The sequence below is a fragment of the Mus caroli genome, chromosome 7, assembly GCF_900094665.2.
Source record: "Mus caroli chromosome 7, CAROLI_EIJ_v1.1, whole genome shotgun sequence".
Taxonomy (NCBI): domain Eukaryota; kingdom Metazoa; phylum Chordata; class Mammalia; order Rodentia; family Muridae; genus Mus; species Mus caroli.
The window spans coordinates 113,835,142-113,861,166 of NC_034576.1; the positions used below are offsets into that span (position 1 = coordinate 113,835,142).

At 46.0% G+C, this 26,025-nt stretch overlaps 1 protein-coding gene across 1 annotated transcript in view; it reads right to left on the reverse strand.

The window, feature by feature from the left end:
* Galnt18 (polypeptide N-acetylgalactosaminyltransferase 18) overlaps positions 1–26,025 on the reverse strand; it is a 311,123-nt gene that overhangs the window by 73,239 nt on the left and 211,859 nt on the right. Inside the window, exons 4-6 of the mRNA XM_021167493.2 lie at positions 11,685–11,868; positions 9,775–9,972; positions 4,051–4,165 (exon numbers count right to left, since the gene is read on the reverse strand). Coding sequence (XP_021023152.1) covers positions 4,051–4,165; positions 9,775–9,972; positions 11,685–11,868 — 497 coding nt within the window. The remainder of the gene's footprint in view (positions 1–4,050; positions 4,166–9,774; positions 9,973–11,684; positions 11,869–26,025) is intronic.

Sequence of the window (26,025 nt, forward strand, 5' to 3'; positions counted from 1 at the left end):
TCTCTCTCTCTCTCTCTCTCCCTCTCTCCCTCTCTCCCTCTCTCTCTCTCCTCTCTCTCTCTCTCTCACACACACACACATACACACAAACACACAAATACACACACATATACACACAAATACACACACACATATACACACAAACACACACATATGCACACAATAAATAGATTATTATACAACATATTTTCTATCCTGTATCTGATTCAATGCTCTGAAGACTCTTTAGATATAATTTGTCTATTGATTTTGCAGTATCTCATCTTTATGCATGCCTTTTCTCTTATTCTATGATGTTTTAAAAGCTGTCACTTCATGTTTCATGGACCTCTAGCTGTGTGATTTTTTTAACCTGATTTAAATGGCTTGTTTTCCAGAGATGAGTTATTCTTTATATTGAGAAAATAAGTCTTTAAGACCCCAGCTCCATTGGGGGCAAAGCAAGCCCATTGCACAAGGCTGAGAGGAAGGAAGTTTAAATGTGACCAGCTTTCCCAGATAATGCTCTGATCTGAAGTTTTGGTCTCTCAGTTTTCTTGGCTTTCTAACAGACCACTATCGGAGATTGCTAAACTGACAAAAATGAACATACAGTTCTGGGTGCCGGAAGCCCCAGTGGAACAGTGCTGCTCAAGGGGCACTCTCCTCCAGAGCCTCTAGAGAAGGCTCTTTCCTGTCTTACCTCTCCCAGCCTCAAGTATTCCTTGGCTTGTGGTATCACAACTCCAACCTCTGCCTCTAGTTCTACATGGCTGTACTCTTTCACATTCATCTTTGTCCAGACTTCCCTCTTATAAAGACACCAGTCACATTAGATTAGTTAGTACATATGCTGGCCCAGTGTGGCTTCCTTATACCCCGATTATACCGGACAAGACTATTTCAACATAAACTCACATTCCCAGGTAAAGAATTAGGATTTCTGGACGTTTTGAGGGGTGGGGGAGCGACTCAATTGAGCCAATAACAGTTTCTAACTTTTTTTTAATGTCCTTGCCAGGTCTGGAATACATTCTTATGACTAAGAAGTCTCTGAGCTATGAAGTATACAAATTTTCAGCCTTCTGTTTATGTCAGCTCTTATTTCTTACTTCCTACTCCAGCAAGTCTCACTTTTTCCTCATTGTCATGCAGATTCTAAAGTCAGGGGTGGGAGCTTACTAGAATTGAGTGTAAAATGAGATTATCAAGGCCTTAAAGGGAGACTCAACAGGCAAAGCTGAGTCTAAAGGAGAAAGAAAGCACAAACATTGTGATGTTTCTTGGGGGAGGAGTCTCAAAGGACTTGGGTCCTGGGCTTGATCACTGTGATACATGTATTGAGCCATAAAGTCCTGGACTTGAGTCTTTTCTGTGTTTTACAAATTGCATGACCTTGGAATCTATACAAGTTCATAATTTCAGTTTCTTCAATTGATAAAGGGGAGATACCATAAAAGGTCTATTTTAGAGTGATCTATGGTTGGATGGCATTAAAAAAATGCCTCAGGGTTGGGAAGAGGAAAGTGGTAAAGTGCTTACGGAGCAGGTGTAAAGACCAGAGTTCAAACACCAAGGCCAACGTGAATGCTGCTGTGGTGGGCTGCCTGTAACGCTACCCTCAGAAGGTTGAGACTAGATCCCCAGAGTAAGCCGGCTGGCAAGCCTAGCTAAATGTGAGTGCTGGGTTTGATTGAGAGACCCTAACTCAGTGCACACAGTGGAAGAGAGATTAAGGATGATTCCAGACATCAACCTAGTGGGGCTGCCATGCCACATGTAGAAACACAGATGTGTATGCACACCAACACACATACAAACATAAACGCATGCACATCCCACACACATATGCACAGGGAACATGAGAGGAAATGACTAGCAAGACCCCAGATACACATCAGCTAGTCAATATGTGCAAAGTATTCTATTTGCCTACTCCAAACCAGATGAGGGCTTTGTACGAGTTGCTGCTGCATAAAGGAGATGTGATAAGTGATGGCTTTCGGTTTGACGCACAATCCTGAGGGGTAATTAGACATATTATTTTCTCAGGCAGGAGACTGAGGCACTGAGACATTCGCTTGAAAAACGCAGAAGAAAAATAGGTAGCGGTAACCACAGAGGAAGACAGAAAATGGTCAGCGACCCTGCACCCCCTCAAGGAAGAACCAAAATACAAATGAACTGTCCCTCCCTGTGCACTTAGTTCTACCAGCTTAGAGAGGCTGTGCCCTGTTTTAAAAGCCGCCTTTTCCTTTGCCATCAATGATGCTTCATCTCTGTCCAGTGGGAGGCGAGAGATCGAAAACAAAGGCTGGCAATATTTTATACTGTATTTGAAACCCTGAACACGAAACTACCCGGAGATATTTTAACACATATCTGAGAGCCTCACCCAGGCCCACACTCCAAAATAGCTTTATAATTTAAGGAAGGAGAGCCAGACATCACCACCACCGTGTGATTGACTCACACATATGTTGGAAGCAGAGTTCACAAATCTAATTCCTTTCCCCATTTCTGGACATTTTTACCCAGAGAACACAAGTGACCGGAGGCGGTGCTGCCCGCTCGGCCGATTCCTGACAGCTGCTTCTGGTGAAACAGATTGTGTTTGGGGGCAAGCATTTATCCAGGAGCAGTGCTGAAATGAGATGGCGAGGAAGCCGGCGGGTAGTGAATAAATGACCAGCGGAGGGAGAGCTGGAGAAATGAGGGTGATTATGCAGGCGCTGTCCTCTATGAATACATTAGCTTCCCATCAGCCTGTGCATTCCCACTGCCTCCAAAGCAATTGCTTGGAGTGCCAGTGAATACAGGTGTCTGAGGTGTTTTCCAAACTCAGCCTCAGACAGGCTGTTCCTTCAGCCAGTTTGAAAAGCCTACTACGAAGACTGGGGATGAGCTGCGCCCTGGAGCAGTGTTAGGTCCTCGGGGTGTCATGGGATGTTCACTGTCTGGGTCTCCCTTGCACAGTTAAGGAGAGGGTTGTCCTGGGTTTGCTGCTTATTCTGAGGAGTGGGAAACAGAGGAGGGTAATGATGAGAGGATGGTAGGTTCTTGAGTGGGAACTGAAGACCTGGGCTGGACCTGAAGACACCAGATGCATGTACCGTGGCAAAGGTGCAGTTGGGTGGACCGGGTTTTGGAGGAGGTCTACATAAGGTATGAATGGCTGGTCGTGAAACAGAAAATCTGTCAAGAATAAGACACCAGGTGACACAAGGTCCCTCTAAAAGGCTGACAACCCTGTGGAATGTGGGTGATAGGTTATTAGAAACAGTTGGTACCATAATGGGGATTCACCAAGGCTGACAGGGTGCTTCCTGGACACGGGCAATCCTTCATTAGAGCCACCACTGTGTTTCTATCAAATACCAGGTACCTAACTCACCTTCCTGGCTCAGAAGAGGGATCATTCTAAGCTTCTCTGCCACAGGCCAAGAGATAAAAGCCAGGAAATGTTCTTCAGGGGTAAGAAAGAAAATGCCACTTCTTACAGAGATGCAGTATTGGTTGATAAACCATAGAGAACCCTCAGTATCAGGGGCCAGGATGGCCTGTGAGTCTGGCTAGCACGAGGTGGGGTCAGAAAGCAGCATGAAGTGAATTTGGCTGTGTTCCGCTATTTATACTCCAGGGGTTTATTTATTTCTTCCTAGACCCCTTTAACCATCTTTGGAAATGTTCTATGGACCACAGTGGAGTAGACTGCCATAGGGAGGTGACTCTGGTGATCTTTCTCGTCCAGCTTCCCTCTGGTGTCTTCTGTTGCTTACCCTCAGAGATTTGTTCAGTCTAAACAGAAGTGCTAAACCGGGAGTCTGATTCTCTAGGCAAGCAAACTCTGAGGGCTTCTATTTCCTGAAAATTCAAGAGGTGCTGCTCTGAGTCTCCCTGGCTCCACCTGTGCACATACACCAGGGCTTGGAACTAGATATTCAGTGTGTGAGTGTCAACTCTTAGCTCCCTTTGTATTGTGAACTAAGGGCTCATCAACACTACACCCTAGACTTATTCACTTACCATCCTGGGAGCTGAGCTCAGCCCTGTGTGAGAAATCTCACTCACCCTGATCCCAAGCTCCACATTCTCCCCTCCATAGACCTCCATGCCTTCGTCCAGCAAGCCAATCTCCTCGAAGTACTGCCGGTCCACAATGAAACAGCCAATGAGGGCGGGGCTCCTGCAGGGTGGGAGAGATGGCCAGCTGTGAGCAGAGGCTGGTCTGAGAGTCATCTGAGGAGAAAGAGCTTCCCATCCCAAGGTTCCCACCTCTGCTGCCAGACCCCGTGGGGCCTTGTTTTCTTGGTATCCTCCTAGGTTCATCTTCATTTAGCCACCCCAAGGAAGTTGTTTGAGACAGTGGGAAGACAGCTCTTGTTCTAGGACCAGCCATTGCTCCCCACTATGCTTGCTGGTGCATTAGTAAGGGGAGGCAGTGCCATTCAGTCTGTTGGTGTAGATTGCTTCTTTGGATTTTGAGACACATGGGCAGACTGCTACAGTTTGAACTTTCCCATTATCCCCATTGAGGGCTCTACATGTCAACCTCTGTTCACTTAGATTAGTGACAACCAGGTTGTTGAAGGCTTTGAATAGCATAGAAAAAGAATGCATAGATTTCATCTATAGGTAAAGGCTTGTCTGTGGCAAACTTCAAGCAGACGAGTGTAATGGGTATGTTTTGTTTTGTTTTGTTTTGTTTTGTTTTGTTTTGTTTTGTTTTTGAGTTCTTGGGCAAGCTGGGATCTAGCTCAGTGAGTGGAAATGCTGTCAAGCATACCTCAGACACTGCCTGGGTTTTGTGCCCACCGTTGTATAATCTAGGCATGGCAGCGTATTTCTCCCATCCCAGCACTCAGAGGTGGGAGGATCATAAGTTCAGAATCATTATTAGCTACATAGAGAATTCCATGTCAGCTTGGATAACATGAGGGGACACTAGGAGGAGGTGGGAGGCATGAGGAACCCACCTGTCTCCAGGAAAGGTGGTAAGGACACAGAGGAATCTGGAAAGAGATGTAGTGAATGGGGCAAAGACCATGGCTGATTGGGTGTTACAGGTGCCAATGATTCTGGTTCAGAGGCTCAGAGAGGCTGGGGAATTTTCTCAAGACACACAGTCAGAGCATAGCCATTCCCATATGCTCTCTTATGTCTGGGCTTGGTGTTCTCCATTAAAGGAGGGTGTCAGTCTACTCTAAGAACACGCATGTGATACCCCTATAATCTGTGGAAGTAAAATCATTTAGAATACAGTCTAGTGTCTGTGTACCTGAGCATCCTCCTGCATCAGCACTCCCAAGAAAACAGCCCCTTCTGCACCTGGGTGTGTTTCTAGTTCCAATTAGATGGGTTCATTTGCATGTAACTGACAGTTTTCTCACCCCTAAGGGTTGCTCAGTTTCTCTCTCTCTCTCCTTCACCAAATCCTCCAGCCTAGCCTGATAGCATGGAAGGCTAAGGACAACAGATGACAAATAATGCAGATGCAGAGCCCACTGTTCCTGCTTACTCCCCTAATGGTAGCAGTTCTCTGTGAAGCCCTTCACTGAGGAGCTAGGAAGTCCTGCTCATATCTGCTAATGCTCACACCCCCTAATACTGTAGTACAGTTCTAATCTGAAACCCTGGCTGACCTCAGCCCTGGGCATCTGTCACTGGAATTGTTTTCCAGTGCCAAACTCTATGTAGCTAAGTGGTAGAGTACTTGACTAGCAAGCAGAAAGCCCTGGGTTTGATCCCAGCACCATAAGGAAAAGGAGCTTTTTGAAAGCATTTTCCCCAACATGCCTCACAGCCTGCATTGTTGAATTGTGCTGGCCCTCCATCAACAAGGCCTCTGACCCAGAAATGTTGATACTTGATACCTACAGCATCAGTTTTGTGGCAACATCCTATGGAGTGAGGTAAAGAGCTCAAAGGCTCTGGATCTGACCAACTCTTGAAGACCTCTTGTGCAGTGAAGGAACTCAGAGATGCACCTCTCTAAATAAAGATGATTTGAAAACATTGGCAAGCAGGGCTGGGTCTTCACCTTTTCTTCCAAACTTCTGAATACTGGATGTGTTGGGGCTCTTGGAACCACAGTCATAGAACATATGGGAAGGGGCCTTCCTCTCACTTCCAGACCCAGCCAGGGAGGGCACAAAATCCAGAGCAGTTGCTCAAGTGATTACAGACACCTCAGGGTGTCTGTGACTTAATAACTAGATGCTGTATTAGGTAGAATTAGGATAAACAGCTCCCCTCAATCCCCAAAAGGATTAGACACAGTTTATGAAAAACCTAAAATATGCCGAAAAATATAAATAACATCTAGGAAGATCTAAAGGTTACAATAGATTGGAGGTAGTTAGAAAGCAAGTGTAGGCTGAGGCTTTCTCTCATAGTTCTTAAAAAGGATTTATTTTTATTTGTGTGTGTGTGAGAGAGGCGGGGGAGGGAAAGGGAAAGGGAGAGGGAGAGAGAGAGAGAGAGAGAGAGAGAGAGAGAGAGAGAGAGAGAGAGAGAGAGAGAGAGAGAGAGAGAGAGAGAGAGAGAGAGAAAATTTGCCAAATGAGTACAAGGTGCCTGTGGAGACCAGAAGAGGGCATCAGATCCCCTAGAGCTGGAGTTACAGGTGACAGTAGCTGCCCAACATGGGTGTTAGAAAACATGGGTCCTCTGCAAGAGAAACAAGTACTCTTAACCATAGAGCCATCTCTCTAGCCCTCCATCCCAGTTCTTCAAGTGAGCCCAGATGTTGGGTTCTGAGCTTCCTGTTGAACTAAATGAAAGGGAACATACGGATTCTTAGAAATGAAATTCACAGTTCTCAGGTAGAAATGAACCGATTGATTTCTTGGGTTTTTTTTTCTTGGATTAGTAGTAGATTTGAGAGAAACGTCTCATGTGGATTTTCTTGAGTGGGTCAGCCAGAGACCTTGGGGACGGATTGAATAACAATCTTAAAAATGGCATTTCACATCTCAACAGAGGCAAGTGCTGAGCTCTATGTACAGTAACGTGTGGACAAAACAGTAAAGCAGAGTTTCAGAATGAAGCTCTGCGGTGCTTACCGTGCACTTGTATAAAATCTGTCTCTACAGAGCTTGTCATCCTCTAGGGAGAACCCCAGAAATGATCCAAAAGCTTCCAGAATCTTATTTCTCTAGTCCACATTCCTGATACTAATTGTGGGGTGGTAGAGAATGTATGATCAGTGTGGTCTCCTCTAGCAAAGACCTAGAGTACAGCTCTGCTAAGTAAGACAGCCTGCTAGGTTCAGTAGAGAGCAGAATAGAGACAGCTAAGATCTGTACTATCTCCTGCAAGAACCCCCACAGCAGAGGGGCAAATTTCCCTCTGATGGCCTTGGGCAAACTGAAGCAGGAGTGAGCCACACAAGTTGTGAACTCCAATCAACAGTAACCGAGCTAGGGGTGATAACAAGTCAGAGTCTCGATGATCCTAGTAGAACCTGGCTCCACTGATTTGGCCTTCAGTAGGACCATTCTCCTGTCACAGTCTTGCTCTCATCATGTTAAACAGGGGTTGCACAATGAGTCAACACTAGGTTATCCTATGGATCTGATGGATCACATATATCTAAGGCCCCAACACACAACAGGCTCCCGACCAATTAATAGCACACAATTGTGTAGACAACTGTGGTGGTTTGGCTATGTTTTGAGTGTGTCCCGTTTAAAGGTTCCTGTGTTGGAAGATTGGCATTGAGAGGCAGGAGATCTCTAAGAGGTGGACCAGTGAAGGTGAATAGGTCCCAGGGCAGCCACACTCATATGAGATTAATGTAGGAATGAACTATGGAAATAAGCCCTGAAGGTATAGCCTTCATCTGCGGTTGCTTGTGCAAGACCTCCATCTAAGATCAAGCCAGGAAAAAGTTCACCATGAGTGGAGGAGGAGCTTATGAAGGTCCACCCACTGAGGAGCTATTGGCAATTGATGGTTGTTGGCCAGGGGGGAGTCAGTTTTAATGAGGGATGGAGCTCTTAATAGGGTTTTCCTCATTCGGCAGGTAGCCCTACACTCAAGTACACATTGCTAGTGCTGATTGGATTCAGTGTGTAAGAAAAGAAAGACATGAAGTTTGAATGAAGATTGTGTGTGGTGTCTGGGAGGAGATTGGGATGAGAGGTGGATCTGATGAAAAGACATACACGTGTATAAATTTCTCAAAGAATAAATGAAATGCATGACAATGAATAAATGTAGTTCTGAGGGGATCAGATTAATTCTTGATGCAGACATGTCAACCTTTCACATTGTGATATGATCAACTACAACCATATTGGGTATCAGTTATATCTGTCCTGGGATGCATGCATCCCAGGGTCACAGGTTAGAAACACCTGAAAGCAAGCCCATTTTATATACTTGGTCTGTCCACATGTGGCTCTTTTCCTTTCTGCTCTTGCCTGAGTACTACAGCCCTGAGTACTAGAACAAAGTAGATGACATCATCTACCTGGTTCTAATACACTAAAAGGCCTTCACCAGAGGCTGGCCCAGTAGGGTCATTCAGTCTCAGACCTTCAGCCTCTAATACAGTGAGTTAAATAAACATCATTCTTTATAAATTATCCATACCCTGGTATTTTGTTATAGCAACACAAGACAGACTGAGAAAGTCACAAAAGAAACCATGGGAGAGTTTTCTTCCATTCTATTTCCTATATGAAATTTTTCCTCCAGTAATAACATTTGTGATATTGATTCTTTGAATGAAATTTTCCATAATCTTTTTCTCTCCTGCAGCACAAAGTAAGACTGGGTTCTTATTCTCCCTGTGCTGTGGCCCCCTAAGTCACCTTCTGGTGCCATTTATCTGTTTAATGGTGGGAACTAGATGTCTTCCCAGTCATCAATACACAGAAATAAGGCTGGCAGGGCTGGGTACTGCAGGAGTCCTAAGGTATCAGAGGGAAGTCATTCAGGGGTCTAGGAAGACAGCATCAAAGGCAGAAAGAGGTGGGTGATTTTGAAATGCAGCTGGAGGACATTTGTGCCTGTGTTCTATAGGATAAAACCCAAACACCATCTAGGTACATCTGTCCCATGGTCAGGCTGTGGCCAGCTCACATCTCCCCATGTGGTCTCTCTCAGCCTCCCCTCTGACTGTAACTATCACATGTGTCACTCTCAACCCGGCCATCTTCTCACCCTTGAAATCAGCTCAAATGCTTCCTCTTCCCGGAAAAATTATTCATCTTATACTATGTTTCATCTGTGCTGAATTCCAGGCTTGGAGAGCTTGGAAATCAAATCTTACTCACTCTGAATCTCTGGCATTGAGCACAGTGCTTTATACCTAGCAGCTGTACACGTGAGATGAAGTAACTGGGCGGTAATAGATGCCCCAGCTGTCAAGGGTGCTTCCTGCTCTTCATAACAACCTGAGTTCAGTTCCCACTACTCATGTCAGCTGGCTCATAACAAACAACCTATGACTCTAGTTCTAGAGGATCTGATGCCCTCCTCCTCATGTACCTAAATACATGGCACACAAACACACACCCATGCATGCACACACACATATACACCCCTAAATAAAATTTAAAAATGAATCTTTTTTGTTGTTTAAATAAGTGCTTTTGGGACTTTGTCTGGAGTTGCTCCTGTGGTTCTTTGAAAAGGGACCAGGAGAGTTTGTGAGCAGAGTGTAAAGCTCACACTGTAACTCTTGTCTACCTCCCCCTCCCTGTGCTGCCACACTGGGCTCAGGCAGGGAGGGAAGTCCTTGCTTGAAGGCCTTGGCAGAGAGACCAAAGGGGAAGGTTGCCATACCTGATTGGGGCTGTGGAGTTCTCTAGCTTCCACCAGGCCTTGGGTGGGTTTAGGTAGCGGCACCACAGCTCCCAGTCAAAGCCTTGGGCGGCTAGCGGGTACTCTTCTATCTCAAAGTTGTCATATTTGATGTTATCAAAAGATGGTGAGATGATCCGTTTCCGGTTTTCCTTGATGCGGGTGAGGACTGGTTCCGCCCTGAGTGGGAAGGAGAAAGAGATCAATTACCACTACTGAGGTGGGCATATTCATCTCCCAGCAGCCAGAGGAAGGAGTCCCTACTCCCCAAAGATAAAGAAGAGAAGCAGTGTTCTGCATCCCCAGGAGTTGACATCCCCTAGGCTAAGGACTTCAAGATTGGCAAGAGGCCCAGTGGCTCCTTCAACACATCCAGAGCTGAAGTGAGAGATTCTCACCCAGGCCCGGTGAGATCTCTTTCTTTACCCACGTGACAAAAATCAATATTAAAAAGAAAAAGAATAAAGAACAAAAAGAAAGAAGGAACAGATTTGAATCTTTAGAGGAACTTCCAACCTGGGTTTTGACTTTGCTTGGACTGCTCTGGAGGAAGAGGCAGAAGGTGTGGGTAAAGGTATAGTCTCCTCTGCTTCAGAAGGGGTGGGGGAATCCAGCCTTTCTCCAGGGGCTGGAAGGCCCCTCTGGGTAGTGGGAGAATAATGTGTTTGCCAGCAGGAATGATAAGTTTCTCATTAATAATATATTCTGTTCATAATTGTTTATTCAAATCAGCTTGAAATAGTAAGTGTCCCTCTCCTCAGCTGGCCATAAATCCAGTGGAAATGCTTTTTAAATGGTCACAAATAGCACACAGGGACTTCAAAGATAAAATAATGACTGTGTTGAAGCCTTAGTTTGAGGCTATGATGCTGGCATCCCACCCGGGCTGCCTGTAGGCCTGGCCACTCCTTGCTGCCAGCATGCTCTTGCTGCCCTGCTCCCTCAGGCAGAGGCTGCACTCATGGAGCTAGGAAAGAGGTAGAGATGCTTAGGCTACTGAGCACACAAGGAAAGAGAGCAGAAAACCACATATTTCAGCTATTAAGTTAACCTAAGCATCTGTGCTCCCACATCACAGAGCCATGCACAGTGAGCAACTCCACAGCATCCTAGCTTGCCCTGCAGGGACACCAGCATCAGGTGCCCTCTGAGGGTTCAGAATTAGCCACTGAAGCCTCTTGTTAGTTCTCTTACTTACCCCATCTGGCACCTAAATGAGCTGACTTGAGAAAGGAAGACTCGCTAAGACTTAACTTTGCTAGGATGGAGGTTCTGAGGGCATCTGAGGATCCAGGAAGCTGCCTTTACCCACCTCTGCCCATTTGCTCTTGCCCTGTCTGTGAGGTTAGGTGAGGCATCTGTCTTATATCCACTCCAACTTTACTGCCTGCGAATGACAGATCCCTGTGCTTGTCTGGACAGAAACTCTGCTTTATTTTTTTAAGATTTATTTATTTATGTTTTATATGTACAAATGTTTGGCCTGCATACATGCATATGCACCACATGTGTGTGGTGTCTGCCAAAAATCATGCAATGGATCCACTGGAACTGGAGTTATAGATGGGTGTGAACTGCCTTGTGGGTGCCTGGTCCCTTGCAAGAGCAGCCAACATTAAGCACTGAGCCATCGCTCTGCTTTTCCCTTTGTATATATTTGTCTTCAGGATCTGGTGTCACCACACCCTTCACATGCTGATCCCTGACCCTTTGCCCTACATGAGACCCAGTACTATCTCATGGTTTGGCTCACTCACACACCCACACCTCAGTTGTCCCCATGACCCTCTTCTTTCCCTCCACCCTATGACTAAGTTTCCCAGAATGCACTGAGCTTCCGAGTCAAGCCCACTAGATCACACTGGTACCCCTTCTCTCCCTAAAGCACTCACCAGCCCACATTGAACTCCACATGGGCATCGAACAGTGCCACCACAGGGGCTGTGGCTGCTCTCCAGCCGCTGACTCTGGAGCGGATGAGGCCTTCCTGCTTGCTGTGCCGCACAACTTTGATGAAGCCTGGCTTTTGGCCGTTCACCTTGTCCACATATTCAGTCAGCTTTTCTTTGAGCTCCTCTGTTGGTGAGAAAAATGCCTCTTAGCCGAGTGAGAACACAGAGCAGAAGCAACCAAAATATCCACGGTGCTAAGGTGAAATATCACCCCTTCCCAGGAGGTGAGAGCACTCTACCCCATCTCCAGGTTTTCTCTGGTCGCCAGTGGTAACCAGCATAGCTCAGCTTTGAGGGCAAACAGGAAGCAGCATTAATTAAGCCCCAGCAGCATGCACTTACCAAGCACTCACATACACTGTCTAATTCATCAGCGCAGCAAGGCAACGGGGGTGGCGGGTGAGAGAATTCTTCCGTTTCCCAGGCATTAAACAGCACGTGAGTGTTGGAGTCGGGTTTATGCTTGGTCTACGGGCTTGACCACCCTGGACCATCAAAATTTGGAATAGAACACAAATGTTCCCTCGTGTGCTTGGACACTTAGTCCTCAGCTGGTGACACTGTTCTGGGACTATTTGGGGGATGGCAGCATCAAGCCGCCTTTGCCTGCCTCTGTCCACTTGGTGCTGTCCCCTGTTCATGAAGGAGGGCATCAGGCTCTGATCTGTTCCAACTCCACAGCCTCCAGAGTGGAGCCCTGTGCTTGCTCTGCAGGATCTTGCTGCTTTGCATCCCCCCACCCTGCCATGTGTCTCAGATGAGGATGCTAGCTAGGGCCATGCCTGGGGCCACCACATTCTTTAAGGGCCGATTCATCACTTATACACCCCTCGGTTGTCTCCAGAATGCTCTCTTCCAGACCATGACTGAGATACCAACATGCACTGTATTCACTGTATTTCTGACCCGAAACACCTGGATCACACTGGGACTCCTCCCCCCCACCCCCCCAACCCCCGTCATTCAACAGTCCACATTGAACAACACTTGGAGGTCATGGCACATTTGGGAGGTGTGTGTGTGTGTGTGGGTCTAGCTAGAGGAAGTACGTCACTAGGGGTGGATCTGTAGTCCACTCTGCTTCCTATCCCACCCGGTCCAGACTATGACTCCCACAGACTGACTCTTGCCAAGACAGGAGACAAAACAAACCTCTCTCCTTAAATTACATCTTGTCAGGTGTTTGGCCACAGCAGTGTGAAAAGTAACTGATAAACCAGGCTTCTCAGCGGCCGCCTCCTGCCCAGTTTCCTCCATTGCTCCTCTCAGCCAACCAGAGAAGCCCCAGTGGTCAAGACCTCCGTTTGGACCCTCTCTTCCTGGATCATGTGTTTTGGAGATCAGCAGAAGGCACTGTGCTGTACCCACTGTCACTGGGCCTGGCTTGGTATGTCTCTACCTCCACAATGGGGTCTTTCATCCTGGGAGGATAGAGTGGACATGATGATTATGACTCTACAGCATGGGAAGCAAGAGCCTGGGACTCCTCACAGGCCGGCCGCTGAGCAGGATTAATTTTGAGCCAACTCACCATTACCAGGAGCAAATCTATCAGGGATGAGGGTACTCCTGTATTCCATATTGAAGCAAGGAACCTGTGTGCACTCAACATTCTTACCTTAGCTGGCACACACAGGGAACCATGTTCTAAGACACTGATGAAGGCATGCTGTGGGGATTGCTACCAAAGGCTCCCCCTAGGAATCCTACCTCCCCACATTAACTTCATACCCTCCCTGTATACCTCAGGGGACCTGAAGAACCAGTTCTTCTTTTCTGGCTGCCTGGAAGCTAAAGCTAGCCTCTCCAAGGATGAGTGGCTCAGACAAAGAGACAAGGCCACTGGAGATCCTCCAGCCCTAAGGAAGTGATGCTAAGGCCATCACTTAGCCAGATGAATTCATGACCCATCCAGAGCAGACACAAGCTAGCTGACAAGCTACCCAGAGATCCACATCCTGACCACGGGATTCTATGCCAACCAGCATTTGATGTTTGAAGCCAGCGACTTCTGGGATTGTTTTTAGACAAAGCTGTGTGAACTGTGCTGATGTAGAGTAGGGCTGGAATAAGACTGAGGCACAGAAATGGTATCAGACACAGAAGGGTCATCTGAGAAGTCACAGGGTGACAGATTTGATTTTGCTCAGAGATATAGTTCCTTTATAGCCTCTGTCACTAGGCAGCCAGATGAAGGCTGCCGATGGGCAAATCTGCCCAGGCAACTGGACTCCAGATTTGCTCAGAAGCAAACACATGCCACTAACTGCTAATGCAGAAAAGGAGGAAGGAGTGGGGAGGAGTAAGCAGTAGGAGTGAGAGGAGAGGAAGGGAGGGCAGGAGAGGAGAGGAAGTGGGGGGTTGAAATGCTTAAAATGGTCTGCGTGATTCTGGCCAGTCTTTGTAAAACACTTTCACCTAATTCCACGCTCATGTTTCCTTCACCCTCTGTCAGTTGTTAAATAAGTGTGAGATGCCTCCTAGGTACTTACATGTGTTCAGGGAAACTGTTTTCCAGCATGTTGCCTGTGAGTTATACGTCATATATTATATATAGCATACATTATATATCTTGTTAAATATTTTATATATATTTAAAGTATTTCTCAGAACTTGCTGCAAAATAGAAAAATGGTTTCTTTCCTCTTTTCACTAAGCACAAGCACATGACTGGCCACACCTGCGTTTGGCTGCAGCTGTGGGAAGCTTGGGAAGAAGTACATGGCTCGCCATCATACTTTGACTAATGTCTCACTTCTCTTCCTAACCCAAGACTTTGATTTCACATTCTAACCCAAAAGATGTATTATTTTTAATGTTTCCTCTATGCAAGCTACAGGAAAAAGTTTGAGTTGTTTACTTGTTTGGGGTATCTGCACTGGGGATTGAGCCAAGACCTTATACATGCTAAACAAGCAACCTATTAATCAACTACAGCTGCAGATATGTGTGTGTAATATATTTATAGATTATAAAAATTATATATATAACATATACATATGTATTTAATTTATATATGTATATATATATATATATAAATTTTGAGAAAGGGTCTTGCTAAATTACCCATGGTGACCTTCAATTGGTGATCCCCCTGCCTCTGCTTCCCAAATAGCTGGGATTACATGCTTGCACCGTAGGCCTCACTGGAAAAGTTTGCTTTTTAAAAAGCAGTATAAGTTATGTTTAATAAAATAACATAGTAGGGCAGGACAGTGTGAAACTGCAGAGTGGAAAAGCTATACTTTGCACTTAAAGCCGCCTGATGGGAAGCCAGAAGGCAGGGGGTTTGCTCTTTGTGGCATTTCCCAGACCGAGAGCAAATGCAGGAGCTGTCCAAAGCCAGTGCTGACAGAGAAACAATTTGTGTCCTGCATGGGGCCAAGCCTCCTCCTGTTTGTGTGGTGCTTCCTGCCCTCCCCTGCTGTCCACAAAGTCTGGCTCTGCTGACACCCAAGAAACTTCTGTCTGTAAGCTATGCAGATGACACCCTGAGAGGGCACAGGCTGTGCTCCACAGCCCAATGCAAAGTGTTCCCCAAGAGCCCTCTCACACCCCTTCAGACTGAGTCAGTGACAAAAGGTGTGGAGGAATCCAGCATCCTGGCTGCACAGAGCTCTTTCCCTCTATCATCCCCATTGTGGTACTTCAGCATGATGGCTCACAGGTAGACAAGAGATGGGGCACCCACAACTGTCAATCTGGTTTAAATGCTTAGCTGGACACCACAGGTTCTAACGTGTAGGCAACCAAAACATTGGGAAGTTGGTGTTCATGGGTCTCTCTGCTCTTCAGGAAACAGAGGCACCAGCATTTTGCAGAGGAATTTGGCTAGCCTTGCCAAGGACAGGCAGACCAGTACCTCTTCTTTGTGTTTCAGTGTTCAGGTGATCAGTGCCCTGGGCGCTATAGGTTGGGTGAGAAGCAGGAGTGGAGGGAGAGGCTACTCATCCATTCGTTCATTCTCTCATTCAACAACTTTCCCACACTTCCCAGTTGCTGTGGCTGTGGCCCACTTGATGCATATTGAAATCCTAATCTCCAGTGTGATGACATCAGAAGGTGAGGCATGGAAAGGTAATTAGACCATAGGGCTAAAGTCATTGTCCAAGGCCTTCCTAGAGCCTGGATTTAACAAATAAACATACTGGGTCATTAAGCAGAGACCCCTTCCCTCACATTTCAGTAGGCTAGACTGACTAAGATCAATTCACAAGCATCTGAGAAGGGTAGGAGGGGAAATTTGCTGCTATTCCTGCATGGCAAGAAGCCAAGCTTATGGAATGCTTCTGGAGCCTCCTTGGTAGGGGCTTTAGCCTCACTCACAGGGGAAGGGCCTGTGTGCTTGTCATTTTAAAAAATGTGTTTGACCTGCACATATACTTGTGCACTAATGCAGTGCCCATGGCAGCCAGAAGAGGGCACCAAATCCTCTAGAATTCGAGTTACAGACACTTGTTAGCTGCCATGTGGATGCTGGGAACCAAGCCTGGATCCTCTGTGAGATAACAAGTGCTTGTAACCACTGAGCAACCTCTCCAGGCCCTTATCATTTCTTAAAGGCACAGCTTCCCATGCCATTGGAGCGCCTCACTCTGAGGGACGCTGTAAAACCATAGCATGAAGTTTTCATGAGGATTCCAGAGAACTTCCTCACTTTTTCTCTGGCACAGGAGGCATCACTAAGAAGTTGGCTTGGTCACCTAGTGAGTGACATCTGGGGATGTGGCTCAGTTGATAAAGTGTTTGCTTTGCAAGCATGAGGACCTGAGTTCAAAACCCAGAACCATGTAAAAAGCCAATCACAATGGAGACAGATGGATCTCTCTAGTTTACTAGCCAACCAACTTAACTCACTTGGAAAGTTCCAGGCCAGTGAGAGATCCTGTCTAAATAACCAGTATAGAGACCATATTTGAAATAACTGGGGTTGTTCTCCAGCTTCCACACATCCATACTTACACACACACACACACACACACACACACACACCAAAACACTAAAGTGTCAAATGTTGGCTATATTTGTAAGGTTCCAGCACGTCCTTAACAATGTCACAGGCTGGAGACCAAGCACAACATATGGGCTTTGGAAGACAATGAAGATCCACACCACAATGCTAACCTTTGGGCCATGTCCCTTATATAACTTTGGAGTGTCCTCTATCGTTCCCCAGCTGTCCTCTGCAAAGACCACTGTCATGTTTGCCCCTGGTCACTCCTTCTGCTGACCTCAAGGCTGGCCCTGCAAGCCCAGCCTGGATCATAGTGTTACCTGGCCTTCTGCTTCACCTCTACCAGTCAGTGTGAACAACAACAGCCAGGCACTAATGGTGTTGATTTAAAGTTGAAAAAAAAAACGCAGCGAAGCAGCTGTTCTTCCTCATATCAGATTAACTGGACATTCCCTAAATCCGTTTAGGGCCATTGAAACACAAACCCTATGTCAATACACTTTAAACAGAGATTCTATACAAGGACGGCATGACTGTCGAAACTAGCTGATCGTCACAGCACTGGGGAGCCAAAGAAAGCTGGAAGAAGATGATGCTCATCACATCCTCCACGAAGAATCTGGACTCAGGGGGGCACAGTGATGGGTAAGGTAACCTGGGCAGGGCATCACAGATTCCGGAACAGACCAGTTTGATGCTTGTTTAGCTCTTTCTGTGAGATTATACCAGACAAGGTTTCAAGTCAACTCACTGGCAGGTTACCAATGCCTTCCTTGGGTCATTCTTCTGTCCCCCGACAGTTTGGTCCAGCTACATTAAGAGCTGCACTTCTTCAAAGCCAGCTGGAGCTGAAGGAGATTTCAAATGGTCTTAAATAGTCCCCTCACTTGAAGTCTGAGCTGGCTGTGTTCAGCAAAGATTTGGGAAAGTGCTCATGAAGGAACCCCACAGAAGGCTATAAAACAACCACAGGGACCAGGCACACTAACACAATCTTCTCAGGGCAAGCACCAATTTAGTCTGACCAAGTGGTAGAAGGAATCCCCAGAGTTATTACTGAAGAAACCCGTGGTTTTTATTGTTCTACTCCCTGATGCCATGGTGTAGCACCAGGAACACCCAAATCCACCAGAAATATGTACTCCAAAATTAGTAGGGTCTCCAAAGTCAGGCTTCAGCCCCACTCATCCTCTTGCTTCTGCTACCTGGGGGCTTGTTGGTCCCCTGTGCACTGTGGCCTGCTACAAAGTGGTTGAAGTTGATTTTTGAAGGTGACCGTGATAGAAAACTTTCCTCTAGTAGTCAGAGATCTACTGAGCTCTGATCAAACCCCATTCTCAGTCCTCCTCCTTTGCCCTCCTCCTCCTCCTCCTCTTCCCTCTCCGTTTCTCATGTCTATCAATGCCTGTGGTGTAAATTATTCCCTACTCCACCCCAGCACATGTTGTTTCAAGGCCCCTGGCCTGATGCCACTAATGTCAAGCCAGGGAGCACTGTGTTTGTAGAAGGGGATGCACTGTGTAGGATCTATGAGCTCACAATGATGAGTCAGCTCCAGCACTATAACCCAGAAGCTATAACCAGAGCAGGGAGGGCTCAATTCCCCGCTCACTATGTGATGGGCACTGTACTCATCGCTTTAGGTCCATTCTTACAGTCTTCTGTCCATCATCCCATCATGATGCACAGAGCTCATCTGAAATGCCATGCATTCCCACCCTAGGTACAGTGGTGTTATGGGCAAAGTTCGTGTTTTTACCTTCATGTGTCCAGTACTGTCCTAAATCTGCTTCACACAGGACTCATTTAACACTCCCAACATCCATAGTATAGTTGGGTATGGTGTGGATTATAAATACCCCTCTGCCCTCCAGGGATCGTGTGTTGAAGACTTGACTTTCCATGCAGCACAGTTTAGAAGTGATTTGATAACTTGGGCTCTGACCTCATGAATGTAATACTTTATTTATGAATTCACAACTTAATGGGTTAGGGGAGGTGGTGACAGCCTCAGGTGATGAGGCCTAGTTAGAGAAAATGTCATTGAGAGTGTGACTTTGAAAGGAAAACTGGGTCCTGGCTTCTCCTCATCTTAGTCATTGTCTTCTTTTCCCTCCTCCTCCTTCTCTTCCTGCTCCTCCTCCTTCCTCTCCTCCTCCTCCCATAGCTCTCCTCCCTCCCACTCCTCTCCTTCTCCTTACTCTCTGACTGCATGAGGCAAGCCCCTCTGCTCCACCACATACTCCTTCCCAGCCTTTCCACATTAATGATTGAAAATTAATCTTTCTCCTTTTGATTTATTGTTACCTCAAATGAAGTAATGTTCAGAGCCCAGAGAGGTGCAAGGATAAGCTCAGTGGCACAGCATCAGCCAAGTGATACAAACCTGGCACACATGGCTCAGAGGTCAGCGCCACCATCAAATGAAGACAAATAAGGGGTCTGAGACTTTACATAGCATGGTCCAGATGCACAGGAGGGAGGAACTAGTAAGGCTTGTTCCACAAAACCAGTGAGGATCCACCTCTGACCCCAAACTCCAGAGTTACCAGCAGGGATCCATGCTTATGCTCTCCCTGGCTGAAAGTCAGATCTTCTCTTCTGCAAATTACCTCTACTTAGGCCACGTGCCCAGCTGCCTCCATCTGGCTGATTTGTGAGTCCCAGGGACCTGCAGGTATCACACAGATTTACACTCTATAGCAGGCACAGCTCATCAGATGGGGAAGTGTAACACCCCTTTCTCAGTTCACAGGGCACCTTCAGACAATCTATTCTCAAGGAGATTGCTCCGTGTGAAGAGGTGGGTGACAGGGCAGAACCCAGAAGGTCCACCTGCTGCCCTCCTGTTTTTCTTTCTTCCTGAAAAGATGTCAAGTCGATTTCCTTCTCAGCTCTGCCATTTCCTAGCTGTGTGGCCTGGTGCAGACAAGTCTCCCAGGGTCTTGAGTTCCTCATCTGTGCAATTAGAAGGACACGGTTTACACCTGGCTTAGCACAGAGCACCAGGAGACCGTGGTGCATGCTTTATGCTTGAGCAGTGCTGATCTCTGATCCTTATTCAGAACTCTTGCTTTGTCATCTTTTTAAAGGAGGCTACCCAGGCTGGGAGTCATTGCCACCCTGTATCGTCTGGGAAATCCAACATGCAAAATGTATCCCAGGGCCACCCTCTCCTCCTACCTCTGCCCAAGAGAGAATGCCACTGTCGCTCCTCAAGGTCATCTATTCACTATATTCTACCCTCAGATCCATTCTCTTCAGAGCTCTGCTAGGAAAGGGGGTCTTCCATTTTGCCCTGAGCCCAAAAGGCTATCCAGACAATGGAATACCCTGACCTTAATTAGCAGGCTTTCCCTACAACATTCTCTGTGCTTGGGCTCACTAGGTTTATTTTTTAGTGTCTCATCCAACCCTGTTGGTATCCTGCCATGTGAAATGTAAAAAGTTACATTTTAAATAGAGGCAGACTGATTCTCCACACACTATGACTCTTTTCTTCTTGAACAACTAGTGAATGACAAAGTATAGAGCCCCAGTGTCAGAAGGCAGAGCAGAGGGCAGACTTACTATCTTCCTTCCTAAAAGCCTCTGTTGACCTATGTTAGCACCTCTCATGCTTTGCTCCCATGAAGGAGCTAAAATAACAACATAAACTGGGGCTGGAGATATAGCTCAGTTGGTAATGGGCTTGCCAAACATGTGTGAAGCCCTGGGTTCAGTATCCAGAACTGTATACACCAGACACTGTAGTGGGCATCTACAGCCTCTGCCAAGGACCAGCGTCAGCCTGGTCGAGGGTCCTGAGGAAGAGGTGTTTGGGAGCAGTGAAGAAAGCAACTTGAAGTCAATTCATGGGGTACAAGCTGACAGCTTTTTGTTCTGTTCAAGACAGCTTTCTCTAGAGACCACCAGACAGCTCAGCTCTCACAGGCCAAAGCTCAGTCTTTCGTTTACACATCAATCTAATCACCACCACCCCAGGTTCCATTTTGATTATCCCACCAATGAGCATTTTTTTTTTACCTTTGCCTCTTAACACCTATGAAAAGACAGCAAACACATTATTTTAAATATTACAAATAGTGAGATTTGCCTGCCTTTAAGCACAGACAATAAGCTGGCTGGGCGGGATCTGACTCTCAGATAACTGCTCCCACCATTCATGGTCATAAATTTCCTCTGACCATGGCTGACCATGAACTCAGGAATCTGCCTGCCTTTGTACCTTTCTGACAAGCTGGCTCACAGTGCACCTGCCTCTGTTCTTTTAGGTCCATGAAGCGCCTCATATAATCCATACTGCTTTTTTATATTTTGCAAAGTTGAGAAATTATACATTTTTGAAATCATGTTTTCCAGAGTTCTTTCTCACAGCCTTAAGGGCTGTCCTGAAGATCATATTATTTACCATTTTGTTAAGGACATTAGACATACCCTTTCCTCCTGGACTCATACTGTCTTTGATTAACATGAGATCATTAATCTTGGCAGAGAGGATATTCCCTGATAACCTTGGCAGGGAGAATATTTCCTGGAGGAGGAGGAATATGAAGTAATACACACACACACACACACACACACACACACACACACAAACACACCTCACACCCAGGAATCAGCAACATGTGTAGGCCTACACCCTATTGGCTCTGTTCCAGAGGTGGGAAGCCATGCCATGCCATCCCTTCTAGGCCATGCAGGACTTGGCAAATATCAGCACTGGAGAACTGGAAGCAGGAGGATCAGAAGTTCATGGTCATTTTAGGCTATATAGCCAAATCCCTTCAGCATGTCTCCATCATAGCTATGGGGTTAGGGGTATTATACATATTTACCAGACATAATCTAAGCCACTTCATACAACTCAGTTCATTAAACCTTCGCATTGACCTACAAGGCTGGTATGAGTTATAAACCCTACTTTACCGATAAGAAAATCAAGTGCCCTTTCTAATGTCACAATGACAATGAGGAATTCTTGCCTAAAATCCCATTGGTCTGAATCCAAGTTCAATGCTAGTGTCTCTTCTTCTAAGGTGGAGAATTTCCAAAGGGGTGTGGTAGATATGATACACTGTAGTTCCAGAGACCATGTTCTTGTTGGCAAGATATCCATGCATTCAGCAGGCATTTTTGAGCTTCCCTCCCATCCTCTCCTAGAATGAGGAAGCCCAGCCTCAGATGTGACATGGTGACAATGAGTAGTCCTGGAGTCAGAGAGAAAGAAGGATCAGCACTGCTCAATACAAGCCTTTTCTACCATAGTCTGAATTCTGATGAGGCTGGAGGAGGTTGGGGTTGAAAAGCTTAAATCTAGGCTTGGATAGTGTGTGTGTGTGTGTGTGTGTGTGTGTGTGAGAGAGAGAGAGAGAGAGAGAGAGAGAGAGAGAGAGAGAGAGAGAGAGACCATTGTATGAAGCAGTAGGCATGTAGCTGGTTCCTATAATCCACTAACTGCTAGGATTTGTCTATTAGAAAAGAACTTATTTTTGTTTTGTTTGTTGTTTACTGTTTTCCATTGTGAGTCAAGGCTAAAGAGATATATTCACAAACATCCCAAAGAACTGCTAACATTGGCCTCTTCCTAGACTCTATCCATAGATATGTGGGTTTACTTACCCACCTTCGGGTTCTGCAGTCTCCTTTGTAAGCTGCCAAAAAGCCAGAGCCCAGGTTCTCAGTATGCTACTATCAGAGTGGCAGAAACGGACTGCTAGTCCAGGCATATCCACTACAAGGCTAGATTTGGGGGGAGGTGGGAGGAATGGGCATCTAAGGAGCTGCCCTCAGATGTTCACAACCCTTGTAGCTAGCACACTACCAGCACAGTATTGGTCAGGCCTTAAAAACCATTGATTTTTTTTCTGACTTCTCCATTTCGAGACCATCTATCATCACGTTCTTCTCCATAAACTTGCCTCAGAGACCCAAGAAATATTACTTTCCTCATAGACATGCCCTCAAATGCTGAAAATATTGCTGCTTCTCTGCTCCATATCCCGTCTGCACGCTCTTCATTCTGGAGTTCACCAGGCGGGTGTTTACCCAGAACTTGGCATGTGGTGAGCTCAGGGCTGAGCACTAGGTGTAGGAGGCAATTCAAGGGTTCTCCCAACACGGCCATGCTTCAGTGGAAGCAAATCATTAAACAAATATCTGAATGGGGTAGATGTGCTTGCCTTTGGCTCCAGGGACAGTACTCCTGTTGGCTGGGCATTCATGCATTCAACAAGCCATACTGAGCCAGGCCACTGTCCTCAATGGGGTTCCCTAAGGCAGAGACAGCTCTGGATTGGGTAACTTTGAGGAAGGTTTGGCGCTTTACACAATGCTGTTTGAGTTTGTACTGACTAGATGAATGATGGAGTTTTGCTAAGAACCCCAAGAGGATCAGAAAACATACCAGGGAGAGAAGCACAGAGTGGAGGCAGGAGACAGATGGGAACATACACCACATGTCTCTGGTGTGGCATGCTCAAGTGTCAGGGTACAGATAAAATGGGGGGGAAGGTAGGTTGGGTAACCAGAACAAAGATTTTTTTTTTGAATGATGAAGACTGCTGAGCATTTAGAAAGCGCTGGACCACACTTTCAAATACTCATTTTCTTTCTTTCTTTTTTCAGAACAAAGATTTTTTATAAAGGTCCTTGAAAGATGGTCCCAAACACTAAGAAGTCATAATGGAATTCTATTTAGTATCCTCTTAGAAAAGGCATCTGAGAAATGAGCTGAAATGGTAGCTGTTCATTAAATATATCTGGGAAAACACCAAATTAGATACCTGCTCCATGCCAAACACTTATGGGAGGGAGATGTTTGGGTTGCATTTCCTTTAATACAAGATATGCATTCTTCAGGGAGCTCCAAGCCATCAGGGCTGCACTGCAGCTTTAACAAGACTGTGGTTAGAGACAGTATCTGGGACAGGAACAGGCTAGGTCTGGTACCATAGTGAGGTTCTTGAAGCCGTCCCTTGCCATATCTTGACTCTGTTTGTCACTTTCTCATACCTCTAGAAAATGAAGTTGAGACAGCCAAATCAGGTGCTCACCATGGAAACAGCTCATGGGTCCTATGGGTGCAAGGTTGGACTAGCCCCAGAGAAGGACCACATATCCAGATATTTAGTTTGAAGGGCACAAGACATGGAAGAACCCACTATGTCTTCTAGGATGGATCTTCAGCTTTATAGTTTAGACCTCTTATCATTTTCCCCAAATCACTTGTGCACTCCCTTAGCAAAAGTGTGGAGGATACAGCACTGGGAAGCCCCCTTACCAAGGTGGTCAACATGGGCCTGGAAAGGTGTAACAGAAAGAACCCTATGTATGGGTGCAGTTCCCTTGACTCAGGACTGCTTTACAATGGTGTACTCCAAGAGAGTCATATATAAGACACTGCCCATTCACAATTCATTGATTGTGTCTAAGAAGAGTCAGTGGTCAGAAGGAATCAGTAGGCAGGTAAGGAGCTGAGGGAATTTCCTTGTTGGCACAAATGTATAACAAAGTCTGGGTCATGTGTTTGACCTACTCTGACTCCTATAATCTGCTCAGTAATTCCATAAGTTTGGGACATGAGATCATACAGTAGAAAAGGCAAATGGTCACCCCAGGAACCTTCAGGAAGCCCACCAGAAGAATGAGTTATCAGGACACACAGCCCAGATGTGTAGTCCTCCACTTGATGGTAAAACAATGGGTCTATCTTTAAGATGGTGTCACTCTGCAAGGTAGAGAGAATGTCATAAAGAAGAGAGAAGAGGAAGGAGGCAGGGAAGAAGAATAGGAAGAGCAGAGGTGACATCACTGATGGAAAGAGAGACAACTACATTCTGGGAGAAGGTTCTATAACACGGGGAAGTGTGAAGGATCAGTATATAGGGCAAGAACATTGTACTAAGTACAAGCAACTATCTCCTAGGGGAAGTGGTTCCTGCTGCTCTCAATACAAGGATAGCAATAGCGGATCACTGCTGTGGATAAATAGCCAACTGGGAGAGATGCTCCAATGCAGCATAGCTATGTCCTTCAGTTTCTACTCTACAGGTCTGAACAACTTCATGCTCAAAGAGAGTTAATTTTTTTTAAATTGGGCAGGGAACTGAGGAACTGCTAAAGGAGTAGTTTTGTATTGCTTTTTCCCACTGACTTTGAAAGAACTAAGAACCATCAGGATGTTGGCTGAGCCTGTGGATAGTGTTCTCCAGCACATTTTGGGTGACCTTGATCTTGCCTTTCAATTCACAGAAGCTGCTTGCAAAAGGGCACCATTTCAAGAGGGGAGTGGAGGGAGTTTACAATCCTCCATCAAAAAGGGAGAAAAGAAAAGCATGAACAGGTTACCATGAAAAGTGACTGGGTGGGAGGGAAGGGGTTGAATAGGTAGGTTACCATAGAGAGTGGCTGGATGGGAGGAAAGGGGTTCACATGTGGGAGTGATGGATGCAAACCATGGAGGTGGGAGTTATGAGAAAACCTCCTGGAAGACTATATGGCATCTTGGGGAATAGGCAAAGAGCACTTGAGTCTGGAAGCCAAGTATGATAGTCTCAGAGAGTCCCATGTATGATTCACTTGTTGGAACACAGTTATTGGGGGCAGGTAGGGTGTATTCCTGCCTGACACCAGTTTATACAAGACAGGAAGTGTTTAAAGAAGACAAAAGGAAGAAGAGAGAGGACTCTGGGTCTGCTGTCTGCAGTTGAGCCTTGGACCCAACAGATCAAGACAGGCACATGGCAACACCATAGAAGTGTACCAAGAGGAATCATCAGCTGTCTAGGTATGGAAGAAAAGGATTCCATTCCCTCAACATAGGACATTTGATGGTTTGCTGATCCATGGTATCTTCTCCCAGAAGCTATAGTGAATAAAGCTGAGCTCCCTATACTTTGGGAGATCAATGGGAGGGTAGTGAAAAACATAGGAGTATTTCCTATGAAAACACACACACACACACACACACACACACAAAGAGAGAGAGAGAGAGAGAGAGAGAGAGAGCCATACAAAAGCCAATGGCCTGTGTCAGAAGCCTAGGAAATCTCAAAAGGCTATTTATATTTCTTCAAGAATTCTGCAGTATCTATTTAAAACCCTTTGTCCTTCTGGATTTGTCAATTCTTATCAGTCATGAAGAACTGGATGGAGGCAGACTAATTGTGTCTTAGTTACTTTTTCTGTTGTTGTGATCAAAAACCCTGACACAAGGAACTTAAGGGAGTTTGGCTTTTATTTCAAGGAACAGTACATGGCATGGTAGCAGGATCTTGAGGCAGTTGGTCACATTGCATCTGAACTCAGAAGGCAGAGGAAGATGAA